The sequence below is a fragment of the Hemicordylus capensis genome, chromosome 6 (genome assembly GCF_027244095.1).
Source record: "Hemicordylus capensis ecotype Gifberg chromosome 6, rHemCap1.1.pri, whole genome shotgun sequence".
NCBI lineage: Eukaryota > Metazoa > Chordata > Lepidosauria > Squamata > Cordylidae > Hemicordylus > Hemicordylus capensis.
The window spans coordinates 32,614,887-32,627,915 of NC_069662.1; the positions used below are offsets into that span (position 1 = coordinate 32,614,887).

Genomic DNA, 13,029 nt, shown 5'->3' on the forward strand with positions numbered 1-13,029 from the left:
TCGCGCGAACATGAAGGAATTTTTTTTAAAAAATAAAATAATTCAAATTGACGGAGCTGTGGCATGGCAGGCGTTGGGTGGGGGGAGGCACGTGACATGTCTCTGGAGGGCCCCCCCAGAGGCCAGGGCCCCTAGACAGCTGCCTCCCCTTGCCCGATCATAGTTATGCCCCTGTGCTGCTTCCTTTTGAGGTAATTCTCAGGAAGGAACCTGTATCATCCCAAATGTCCCTGCAATTTACTTCATTTTGCCCCTTTTCTTAAATAAATGATCTTTTGTGTTAACTTCTGGCCTCAGCAAAATGATGTACATTTTAGGGGCAAAAATGCAACCCAGCAACCCAGCACTGGAGGAAAAAATGGAGAAGATCTCCACAGCCACCATGTATTTGCCCTTGCTGCTTAAATAGGCTGGGACAAAGGAGACCCAGACACTGCAAAAGACCAACATGCTGAAGGTGATAAACTTGGCTTCATTGAAACTGTCAGGCAATTTCCTGGCCAGGAAGGCCACAGTGAGACTGACACTGGCCTGAATGCCCATGTAACCCAGGACAAGGTAAAACATGGTGCTGGAGCCTTCGTTACATTCAATGATGATTTGGCCAGCCTGTGAGAACATGTCAAGATCTGGGAATGGGGGAGCTGTACTGAGCCAGATAACACAGATGGCAAGTTGAATTATAGAGCAAAATAGTATAATGTAATAAGACAGCCTCTTCCCTAACCATTTCCTCATGTTGTTTCCAGGACTTGTGGCCATGAATGCCAGAACTACAGTGATGGTTTTGGCCAACACACAAGAAAGTGCAAGGGAAAAGATATTGCCAAAAGCAGTTTGTCGAAGGAGGCAGGTCATCCTGCTGGGACGTCCAATAAAGAAAAAGGAGCAAAGGAAGCAGAGCAAGAGGGAGATCAGCAGAAGGTAGGTAAGATCCCGATTGTTGGCTCTGACGATGGGAGTGTTCTGATAGCTCATAAAAGTTCCAAGCACCAAAGCTGTAAGTAGAGAAAAAGCAAGTGCAGCAGTAATCAAACTGATCCCCAAAGGTTCATCGTAGTCCAGAAAAGTTATGGCTTTAGGGATACAACAGTCTTGATTCTTGTTTGGATCTTCATCTTCAGGACACTTTTTACACTGATAGGCATCTGAAAGGAGCAGAGAGATTTTCTGTGATTATTAATTTTTACGTGTATATCCTGCTGTTGCTCCAAGGAGTGCAATGTGGTGTGATGTTTATCCTCACAACAACCCTTTGTGGTCAGTTAGGCTGAGTTAGGCTGAGAGAAGAGAAGCCCAGAGTCACACAGGAAGTTTCATGGCTGAAAAGGAATTTGAACTCAGGTATATCCCAGTCTTATACCAGCACATTGATGGGTTATTGCTAGGTGAGTAATCACTTGTCAAATAGTCAAATGCAGCTCATTGGGCAAGAATGATAATATACTGCTATTTTTACTTTCTGCTGAAACAAACAAAACAGGGTGGTTTCCAAACATGAAACAGGCCATTGTATGAGGCTCTTGGCTTGTGCTACTGTATGCCAAACAGATTTAAAGCAAAGCAGAAGTGAATTTTTTCACTCCATTTAATTGGGGGGCAGGGGAGTTCTTTGGGTTCAGGTTGATAGGGTGATTTAGTTTTCAGTTAGGCAAAGTTACCAGAGCTCCCAAAGCTCCCTTCAGTTGCTGCACACCATTTTGATTTCCACAATGCCATTTTCCAAGGAGTATTTGCGGGGGCGGTAGGGAATGGCAGCCTTTTTCTGAGGGGCATTGTGGGGGATAAATGTCAGCCACTGCCGAAAGAAAAAATAAAACAACCAACTTATTTTGACTTCACATCACATGATGTGGCTGAAATGATGCACAAGTCTAAGAGTGCCAGAAGACGTTAACACTGCTGCTGCTGCTGCTCTTTACATGAAACTACAGCAACTGGCAGCTGCACAAGCTTCATCCCCATTGTTTCTCATATTTACTACAGTGGGAACAGTGCTACTTCTTCTGAGTATACAGTGGTGGCAGCGCCAATGTCTTCTGGCACCATTGGCATTCTTCTTCTTCTTCTTCTTCTTCTTCTTCTTCTTCTTCTTCTTCTTCTTCTTCTTCTTCTTCTTCCTCCTCCTCCTCCTCCTCCTCCTCCTCCTCCTCCTCCTCCTCCTCCTCCCCCCCTCCTCCTTAGATAGTCATGATTAAGCACCATTGAAATTAATGAGGCTCATTTGTCATGGCTAATCTAAATCCCAGTAATTTCAATGAGGTCTCGTCATGACTAGCTTACTGAAACTGCTGTGTGAGACTATTGAGCCCAAGCTGGAGCATGCAAGTGGAAAATTGTGGGGCGGTGGAGGGGAAGCATTTGAAATTCTGGTATTGGATGGAGGGATTAAGATCTTTTCTAGTAAGATATATATCAAAATCAATTTCTAAGATTTATTTATTTTTTGTTTGTTTGTTTATTCGATTTCTATACTGCCCTTCCAAAAATGGCTCAGGGTGGTTTACATAGAGAAATAACAAATAAATAAGATGGAACTTTGTCCCCAAAGGGCTCACAGTCTAAAAAGAAACATAAGATAAACATCAGCAACAGACACTGGAAGTACTGTGCTGGGGGTGGACAGGGCCAGTTATTCTCCCCCTGCTAAATAAAGAGAATCACCATGTTAAAAGGTGCCTCTTTTCCAAGTTAGCCGAGGTTGGGAATCATCAGTTTGCACTGAAGACCACTGGATGTTATGATGTTACCTGGGGATAGTTTCTGGGAAAAGAATAGCAGAGTGTGAAGAACAGTGCCTTAAGGGATCAAAAGAGAAAGAAAAGTATAGGAGCTTCCTTCTATGGAAACATTGTAAAAGGATTAAAAGGATAAGAGAGCACACAAGGAACAGAATCATGGTGATCTAGAGCAGAGAGGTTGTTAAGCAAGAATAAATCATCAACTGTATCAAAGATGGCATAAAAGTCAGGAAGGATGAGGTCTGTGAAATGCTTAGATTGCCACTGAGAAGTCTCCACAGTTTCAGTGGAGCATTGAAGAAAGAAGCCAACTTGGAGAGGGTCATAGGAAGAACTGGAGGAGAGAGAGTTGAGACAGGAGTAAGCAGCATGCTCCAGGGCTTTGGAGATAAGCATAGAAGGGGAGTTTAAATTGTCAGGAGTTTAAGTGGGATGATGGGCCAAGGGTTTGTTTCTTTGGAATAAGGGTAAGGGCAGGATGGATTGAAAGTGGAAAATGGAGATTCTAAGGAGCAAGCAGAAGAAATAGAAGGAGGAGTGTGGGCACTATTGGGGGAAAAAAAGGGTGTGGTCAGTCAGAGATTATTCCACAGCAAAGAGAAAGTATAATACAAAAGAGAAAAGGATAATGATGAATAGAACTGTAGTCATTCTATGATTTCCTCATACACCTTCTTTGAAATGGCTGCTCGAATCATCTACCTGTTTCATTCGAAAATGTCCCTTCTGGACACTGGAAGCAATCATAACAGCAAGACAATTTCCCCTCCTGAGTTTTTCTATAGTATCCAGGGTGGCATCTCTCAGTACAGATGGACTGAGGCAACATCTAATCAAAAATAAAAGGGAAGGAAGATTAATTTAATTCAGTTTAACAGCAATTCATTTTTATACATCCTATACTGAAATCTGACATTTTAACTTTTTCAAAACATATACAGAATACATGAAAATATAATTTCCTTTTTGCAACACAACATTGCATCCAAGCAGAATACTGATAACCTGCCCAGCAAATATATATGGCTAGTTTTATAGGAAATGTATCGCCATGATATGGATGCTAGGACAATGGCTAGAGGGCTTGCACCTCTCTGAGGTATCGTTCAGCCCTTCTTTTCTCCTGCCCTTTTGTTCTGGACTGGTAGAGTGTCCCAACTACATGACACTAATGTAAGGGTGGTGTAACCAGGATGTTGGCAGGATTGATGTATGAGATTTTCCATTTCAAGCAGTAGTGACTCTGGACTTGATTCTGGTTATGCAAAGTGGCCATGCTTAGCTGTTGAGGAAGGGAGATGGTTAGTTAGCACCTTTTAGCCAAGACACAGTTGAAAATACCTAATGAGCTGTTAGGAGACATGAGAAACATTAGCAACATTGCAGAAGAGCCTTTGGGAGAATATACCTCCAAAATATTCTCCAAAATTTCTCAGAGGGTGAATATGAGGGGGGAAATTCTGGGAAATCTCCTTCCTACCATCACTGCTGGTCAGAGCATGGCTCCTATCTTCTGCAGCAGCCATCCTATGCCAAGCTTAGTACATTGTGGCCAAGATGGAGGGCAAGAATTACAACACAGAAAAGCTGCACTCCAAGCAATGGGTAGTATCGGTGCCACCACCGTTGATGGAACACAGGTCCACATGAGCCACCCTCAGACTCAACCAGACCTGAGCACATTCTAGTTTGCTGAAAAGAGGATGTCATGGGGCCTCTCTGAGTTGGAGCGCTAGCCCTCATCCAGCCCATTATAATCTCCAGGCAGGCTTTTAGGGGGGTCATGCCATTTCCTGCTGAAGTTGTTATGGAGAAATAGATCTGGGTGTCATCAGCATATGGATAACATCCCAGACCAAACCTCCTGATCATCTCTCCCAGCAGTTTCATGTAGATGTTAAAAAGCATTGGAGACAGTATGGAGCCTTGTGGAACTCCACATGTTAGCTCTTGCTCTGCAGAATAACAGTCCTCAAGTGACACTATCTGGAATATTTATCATTATCATTATCATTATCATTATTATTATTATTAGTAGTAGTAGTATTAATCATATTTTATATCACCTGATATGTATATCTCTAGGTGGTGTACAACATTTAAAATATGTAAATGTCACAAATTAAAATAATACTAATATATTATTTTAATATTTTAAATATTATAAATAAATATTAAAATATTTAAAAGTCACAAATATGCCAGAGAGGGAAGAATGGAACCACTGTAGAACAGTGCCAGCCGCTCCCACCTCCTTCAAGCGACCCAGCAGGATACCATGGTCAATGGTACTGAAAACCGCTGAGAGATTTGCAGTTGTGATGCCACTCGCTTTGGGAATGATGGGAGTTGTGTCACAACTGCGCACTCATTTGGAGCCAAAGAGCAGCCCAACTTTTGCAAATGGTGTGGTTACAGAGACACACTGTGACACAAGAGACACACACGTGGTTTACGGAGGCTTAGAAGAAGCGTGTGTGTATCTCTTGGATCTCTGGATCTCTGTCCAGTATGTAAGTCAGTGAGGGGCAGAGATTTTTTGCTCTCCATGGATTTTCAGTAGGTGCTTTTTGATTAGAACACCTCTAATGCTGGCAGCATTATACTGCTCTGAGGGACATGGCTGATCCTGGATGGGGTGTAGCCTTTAGCCTCCCTGTCTCCCACCCAACATGCCCACATCTCACCCTGTTTTGGGTCTCCATTGGCAGCATTTCTGTTGTTGGTGCAAGAATGCCAGTACAGTATTCTGGGAACAGCTGGTGCAATGCCCTGTTTGGTCCGAGTTTGAACCTTTGAACCGAACCGTTTCAAATTTGAACTGGTCTGAGTTTGAACCTGTTTGCACATCCCTTGTCTCAACTGCACACTTCTCTGGAGCCACAGAGTAGCTCAACCTTTGCAAACAGTGTGGGAATGCTTTGATTTTTGGCTCCCTATTCATTTTCAGTAGGTGCTTTTTGATTCACACACCTCTACAACTGGTAACATTATACTTCTTTCAGGGACATGGCTGAGCCTGGAGGGGGTGTAGCCTTGAGCCTCCCTGTCTCCCCCCCAACATGTCCACATCTCACCCTGTTTTGGGTCTCCATTGGCAGCACTTCTGTTGATGGTGCAAGTATGCCAGTACAGCATTCTGAAGTTCCACTGTTAAAACAGTTACAGAAGAGGCATATCTTGGTTACCACCAGTAGAAGTGTATTTATAGCAAATCCTGTGCTACTGAAACTGGGTTTTTATTCTCTGCTAAATATAATATTATTTCATAAATTTCAAAAAGACATTAAAAATGGCGTTTCTACCCCATGCACAAGAAATAATCAGCAACTTTTAATATGTATCTCAGTGATATTGGGAAGGGACCAGCAATATCCCAAGGCCTAACCTCTAGAATACCCACCTGGTGAAATTTCCTCGGCCATATAATGGCATCTGACTTAATGATAAACTTTTGGTCTATGGACGCCTGGGAATTCATCATTCCAACTTTTACTTGTGTGAAGGATTTATTTGGGGAAATGATCCAGTTAACAATGTCATACCCAATAGACAATTCCATATTTTCATTTAAAAATATTTCATCCCAGGCACTGTTGTTGAAATGGACTTTTCTCAAAAATGGGTGAAGCTACATAGGAAGACAAAATTTCAGGATTCACAAAATAAGGTAAAAGTTTTCAGATAAGGATGTTCACATAGGAATATGGAGATTCTTACATTGGCTTGGCTGAATTCTCTCTTTCTCTGGTGCTATGAACTTCATGTTACGAATACCACTACTTTCTGCATAGGAGTTCTCTATATTCAGTCAGTTGGACTCTTATCTAAGGCAACTTTAGTTTTAGGAGTACTTTCCTTCCCCTCTATTTCCCCTGCTAACTGAGCAAAGAGGCACCCTTTTAAAAGTGGTGATTCTTTTTATTTAGCAATGGGAGAGCAACTGGCTCTATCCATCCCCAACACAGTTCAACTCCAGTGGCTGTTGCTGGTGTCTATCTTATGTTCCTTTCTTAGATTGTTAGCCATTTTGACAGGAACAGGGAGCCGTTTTGTTCATTTATTTATATCTATGTAAACCACTCTGGGAACTTTTGTTGAGAGCAGCAGGGCAGTCAATAAATAAATAGATCTTTTCCAGTGAAAGAAGACATTAAAAGTTGCAGAGGATATTAATTAATTCTGTGCTAGGTTCCACATTCATATCTACATTCTAACACATGATGTTAGACTGTACCCCGATTCTATAAAGCTTTGCAATGGGGTAAATAACTTTGTTTCCCTGAACATTTTAGCTTACAAATGCACATGGCTAACATTCAAATGTCACTTAATCCCATCTATTCACAAATGGTTATTATAATTATAACAAGGCTGTATAGTTGCTCCAGCTCTTTTTAATTACTACATTAACCCTATCGTGGATTTTATTACTAATATATCTTTTCATCCACCTAAATTGGCCAATAGACAGGTTAATATTCTGCTTTATGCAGATGATGCAGTGATTTTATCTCGGACTCCTGTTGGGCTTCGTAGAGCACTTCGCTCTCTGGCTACCTTTTGCCATGAATATGCTCTGGAAATCAATTATAGCAAGACCAAAATTCTGGCCTTTGCTAAACGCCCAAAGACCTTGAAATGGTCTTTGGCTGGACATAAATTAGAACAGGTTAAGACCTTTAAATATCTAGGGGTTGTTTTCCAGGCCTCCGTGAAACGCCAAGCACATCTGCAATATGTTACACAAAATGCACGTAAATTGGCATTGGCCATTCAATCATATTTCCATCAAGATGGGGCTCAATTTGTACCAGCTGCTCTTAAGTTATTTATGGCTTAATCCTGCCCTCAGTTGCTCTATGGGTCGCAGTTGGGCCTGTATACTAACTGTGTACCTTTAGAGGTAGTTCAGACGAAGCTTTTGAGATCTATTTTACAGATTCCTAGATGTGATCCCAATGTAATATTGAGGGTGGAAACTGGTATGCCTAAGATGGAAACCTGGATGTGGTTTTCCATGTTGAGCTATTGGTTAAGGTTGTCTTTTTTCTCTACAGGCCTTGTTCACCTAATTTTTACTGATAATTTTAATTCTAGTTGGAAGCTGTCAATATCCCATCAAATAAGCTTATATGGCTTTAGTCCAGACGTTCTATTAGAAATGGGTTTCTCTCATGCAAGACTGATACTAATGCAGCGGATCTATGATATGGAAATGCAGATTGATCAATCTCTAATCTCCAAAGAAGTATTTCAGGGATTACAAATGTATAATACTAAACCTGCGAACTACTTGGATAAGATTACTGGCCAGATTTAATGTGCTACCTTCAGCTGAACTAGAAGGTAAATTTAAAGGGATACCAAAAGAGCAGAGATTATGCCCTTGCGGTTCTGGAGAACAGGAGTCTATTTTTCATATTCTACTCCGCTGCCTCTTTTATAGGGACTTTTGATCTTGTTGTATTTCCCCATTACTGGCTGATTTCCCAGGACATATAGATGTATTCTACGTCAACTATCTGTTCTCAGATCAGAAGGAGGAAGTATTCTAGCTGCTAAGCTAATTAAGCAATTAAAGCTGATAAGTTTTGTGAGGCAGCTAAGAATGTTAGACAACAGATGGTAAACCAGATTATGTAAACTGGAAACTGCTGATCAGGATGAGATAATACTGGATCTTTGAATATATTATTATTATATTATATGTGTATTATTATGTATGCCTTAAATTTTGGTCTATGACCGCAAATAAACATGATGATGATGATGATGATGATGGTTATTATAATTAGATATAGATAGATAGATAGATAGATAGATAGATAGATATGATGTTTCATTGAAACTTATCAATGAAATATGTTTCTATGGAATGACAGATACTTAAGAATAATGATGTTATTTACTCCAAGATTATTATTCTTAAGTATCTTTTTCTCAAAAGCAGAGATCATATTACACTGTCAGTCTTATGCAAAAATGGAGTGTTGGCCATATAAAACATACTTCTAGGAAATTAGAGTGAGAATGTTAGTTGAAGTCCATCAGAATATCATACTGGCTTATCATGATGAACTGACTTTCTGAACATTTTGGTATAAGGGGAAAGCAGCCTTTTGCTATATACTTAAGAAAAGATGCCATTGGCTTCTTGCAAATGTTTTCTCACTGACTCCCACTGTTGATGCTTTGCAGTCCTTTAAAGATTCAGCACTAAATGAAAGACACATACACATGCACACCCCTTGTTCATTTGGTTGAAGAGAAGAGGATTCAGCCCACATGAAAATAATAATAAGCAAAAACAAAGTTTGGACACCTCTGTATACATAATCTAAGGATACTTACTACAAACTAAGAACAAATCAGAGCTAACATCCAGCAGATATTCAGCATGTCTTGCTTTCCCAAGGGTGGCCGAAATCCTGCACTAGTATTGTGTGAGATGTTCAGGAACTGCAGATGAACTCCTGATTCACACAATGACCAACATAGCACTGGTGCTTGCAGGAAGATGAGTTTCAATGAAAGTTGAGTTCAATGAAGGTGAGTTTCAAAGAGTTTCAATGCAAGTCATTTCCCCTGAAAGTCCTCTGTGTCACTCAAAAATATATTCCTGAGGGCTGCATGACCCTCAGTTACATATTTGCAGGTGACACAGAATTCTTCCAGGTAAAGGAGAGGTAATCAAAATCCACTCTCCATATGGTGTGCTTGTTGACGCAGAGTTAGCCGATAGAATCTGCAGCATCCCTTGTGCTTTGTTAGTCAGGATGTCAGCCAGAACCAGCAAGTACAAAAAAAAGCCAGACCTTTGCATAAGTACTGAAACTAAGGAACTGACCTCCCATGGCTGTATTTTCTGAAATCCCTCTTTGGGTCTTTCTGCCATCATCTGTCTGTATGAATACAGGGAGTGTAAAGCATGTGCCAAGGCATAGACTGTGTTGTAGATACTGTAGCTTTCCCCAGATATGTGCAATGAAAACTCTGTGCCTGGAAGACTCTCCAGCTTTTCCTCCCCTGTACATTTTGTTGGATTTTTTATAGTTCCATAGGGGTTTGGGATCATAAAGCACTTAAATGCAGCGCCCCAGAATTGTTGAAGAAACATATAATTTCGGTGCTTGTAAGGATTAAAGGTTTGGAGGAAGGTCGAAAATCCTGGCACATCATTTTTGTGGGTTGCTATGGATAAGGAACCATGGAAGTGTTTGATATACCAATCATTCACTGAAATGGATGTGGTCAAGTCCCACTGGCCTGTTGTGATCCAAACCTTCTCTGGGAAGGTCTTAGCCAATGGTCCATATGCATTTAGCACTAGTTTTAAACTGTGCATGGAATTAGTGCCCCCATATACAATAATCACATTGGCATTAGTTGAAGTAAGAGCTGCCAGAATATCTTGTGTAGAAGATATGTGATGACCAGACTCATTCACTTGAATAAAGACCCTTGGCACCTTTTCCATGAAGGCAACACAAATACCATTTCTACGGAATGTTGTTTGCAGGGTTTGCACAAAATCTTCTCCACTGTCATCATCTGAAACAATGAGGCCAACCCATGTCCATCTGAAATACCTTAACAAAGTTACTATCCCTTCATACTTAGAGGCTTCATCTGGAACCATTCGGTAAAAAAATGGAAACTGAGTCTTATCCCTCAGCACTGGGTGACCTGATCCATAACTAATCTGAAGAGAAAGAACATGGGGAATTTTAGAGTCATGAAAAATACAAGACCGTCATCACATAGAAGCAGTCATATGCTACAAACAATTCTGGTTTATGTTTTGCACAACAGAATTTTGATGTTAGCAACTCACCATGACTGCAATTGCATCTTGAACATCTGCCCTGATATTGTAAACCACTTCCAGGCAGTTGTGCAGTGCTACTTCCATTGTAAACAGTGGAAGTTGTGCTGTGTGACTGCCTAGAAGTAGTTTTAAATCATTCCGTAGCTTCACCATCATCCTACATGGTCAGGTGGTTCTGACAATCGGGCAAAATCGGGCTAGGCTTTCCTAGCCCAGTTTCCCCTGATCATAGGAATAGCCCCATTGACTATGATATAATAGAAAGACTGAACCAAGAAAGGGAGACTGAGACAGAAACAAGAGTTCCGATCCAGAAGGGGAGTTTGAAATGGAACAAGAAGTGAGGCACTCAAGCAGAGTTAATAAAGAAATTCCACAGCCAGAGAGAAGATACCAGAACCTACAGATTGGCACAATAATGAAGGCATGCTAGATTCAGAGGCAGATAAATTGCTACAAGCAGGAAAAGAAAAGATTGCATTATACCCAGAGGTGCAACTAGGTAATTTTGGAGCCTGGACCTAAAGGCTTTTGGAGCCCGCCCACCCCCACAGTATTTTAAACACATTTTTAATTCAACCACAACATCTGGGACAGATTAAAAATGATTTGGGGGCTCCCTGGGGGTGTGAAGGCCCTGGACTTCAGCCCAGAAGTCCAGGGGTAAGAGAGCCTTTGATCATACCATAAAACAAAACATGGGACTTAGAATTTAAGAATGAGATAATGAGAAGGGGAATGGGATTTACTACAAACATTGAGGCTATTACCATGATCGGTAGAAAGTGAGCTAAGGGAGCCTAGCCCGCTTTCTCACGATTGTGGGAACCACCGGGCTTGCGGGTGAGCCTGGTGGTTCCCAGGTGGATAGCCCACCTAAAACACCCTCTCCTTAAATGAGGTGAATGGAGTGAGCGCTCTGTTAACCTCATTTTGTTTCTCATGTGTCACCACGGTGGGGCACACAAGTAGATGCCTGACCACACTGGACATCCTGGAACATCCTGGCTAAGCCCGCTTTCCCTGTAGACCCAACAGAACCTCTTGGCATGGATCATGAGAAGAGCTTCATTGTCTCAGTTCTATGTATGGTCATGCTTGTCTGTATTTGGATATAGCTAAGTACTTGCTTGGGTGTGGAATATGGGTTTGTTTGTCTGTTCCTTCACTTGTTGTCCTGAATATAAACCAAGAAATTCTCCCTCTCTCTGCAGAAGAGACTGTTAGTCTGTTTATTGTTTTCATAGCCTATGTTTCTGTTAGTAACAAATAGCAAACCATTAAAGATGGATTCCTGTACAATTACTTACAAAGGATAAGTAATTTCTCTGCAACAAAATAGGCCTCCAGAATGTTGCTCAGAATGTTGGAAAATTTCAACTTGAAACAGTGTTGTTTCGTTGCAAGCTCAAAACAGGCCCTTTATTTGAAGGGTGTTCTATTTTGAGCTTGAAACACTTGAAGCAGCTTGTTTTGAGTCAAATGTTTCACCATCAAAATGTTCTCCACATTCCTAACTCAGACCAAACATGAGGTGCAGAGGTGCAACTGGGCCTAACAACACCTAAGCTTTACAAAGAATTCAACATTTCCATGATGAATTTGTAAAGGACATTGCTTAACTGCTTTGGGATTATTTTAACAAAAGGCTGTAGAAAATGTAACTATAGAAATAAACTCTATTTTCACACCTACGTACCTGTGGGGTTTTATAGAGGCCTAAGATGGTGGCTATCTGGATAGAAGCTTCAGAGCTCAGCCCTCCAACCACTGCAGACATCTTGTACTGACTGCCACACCTGAAATTAGGGAAGCCTTGTTTCTGTTCAGACAGCAGGGACAAGGTGATATCGTAGTTTACACTTCTGTGGAAGAAGTTATCATAGATACGGAAGCCCAGGGTGACATTAGGTAGGAGTTGTTGATTCTTGTTGATCTCATCAACAGCAAAAATGAAGGCTAAGGAATGCTGGTACTTCTTTCTCATGAACCTACGAAGAAAATAATGTATTTCGATGCTTTTCATGTTTTCAATACATTTTAGACTGAAGGCTTGGAGTCAGTGAGGTGGTTCCCACGATCAGTGGGAACCACCAGATGGGGTCAAGTGGGGAGAGCAGGTTTAGCCTGCCTTCCCCACAGACGAGCACTTGAAGAGCCCTTGGCGGCTGGATTGGCCACCCACACAGTCACAGAGCCAGCAGGGCCCCGGAAGTTCCAGCATGCCCTGCACAACCTTTTTTGCCTCCTGGTCGGGGGTCTACTCATGAGTTGCTGTGGTGTGGAGCCACCCTGTGGCAACACACGATCCAAAAGCCCAGGCTAGCGGTGTGCTCGCTCCGCTAACCTGGGTTTAGGGGAGGGTAGTTTTAACGGGTTACCCGCTTTGGTGGGACAGGGCTTGGCTGCGAGCCCAGTGGTTCTCACGTGCAGGCAAAATCAGGCTAGGCTCTCTTA

At 41.7% G+C, this 13,029-nt stretch overlaps 1 protein-coding gene across 1 annotated transcript; it reads right to left on the reverse strand.

The window, feature by feature from the left end:
• Nucleotides 1-237: 237 nt before the first annotated feature.
• LOC128331258 (vomeronasal type-2 receptor 26-like) lies at nt 238-12,598 on the reverse strand. Its single transcript, XM_053264611.1, has 5 exons — nt 12,272-12,598; nt 9,592-10,446; nt 6,145-6,372; nt 3,444-3,570; nt 238-1,148 (listed from the first exon to the last, which is right to left on the reverse strand). The coding sequence occupies exons 1-5, from the start codon at nt 12,596-12,598 to the stop codon at nt 238-240; spliced, it is 2,448 nt and encodes an 815-aa protein (XP_053120586.1).
• Between the last annotated feature and the right edge of the window lie 431 nt (nt 12,599-13,029).

Bases quoted from the DNA above. Each gene is read 5' to 3' on its own strand.
- LOC128331258 (XM_053264611.1), bottom strand. From the start codon at position 12,598: ATGAAAAGCATCGAAATACATTATTTTCTTCGTAGGTTCATGAGAAAG. The intron at 10,447-12,271 runs GTACGTAGGTGT...CTTTCTCTTCAG, and splicing joins GCCTCTATAAAACCCCACAG to ATTAGTTATGGATCAGGTCA. The intron at 6,373-9,591 runs GTCAGTTCCTTA...CTTCCTATGTAG, and splicing joins AGAAAATACAGCCATGGGAG to CTTCACCCATTTTTGAGAAA.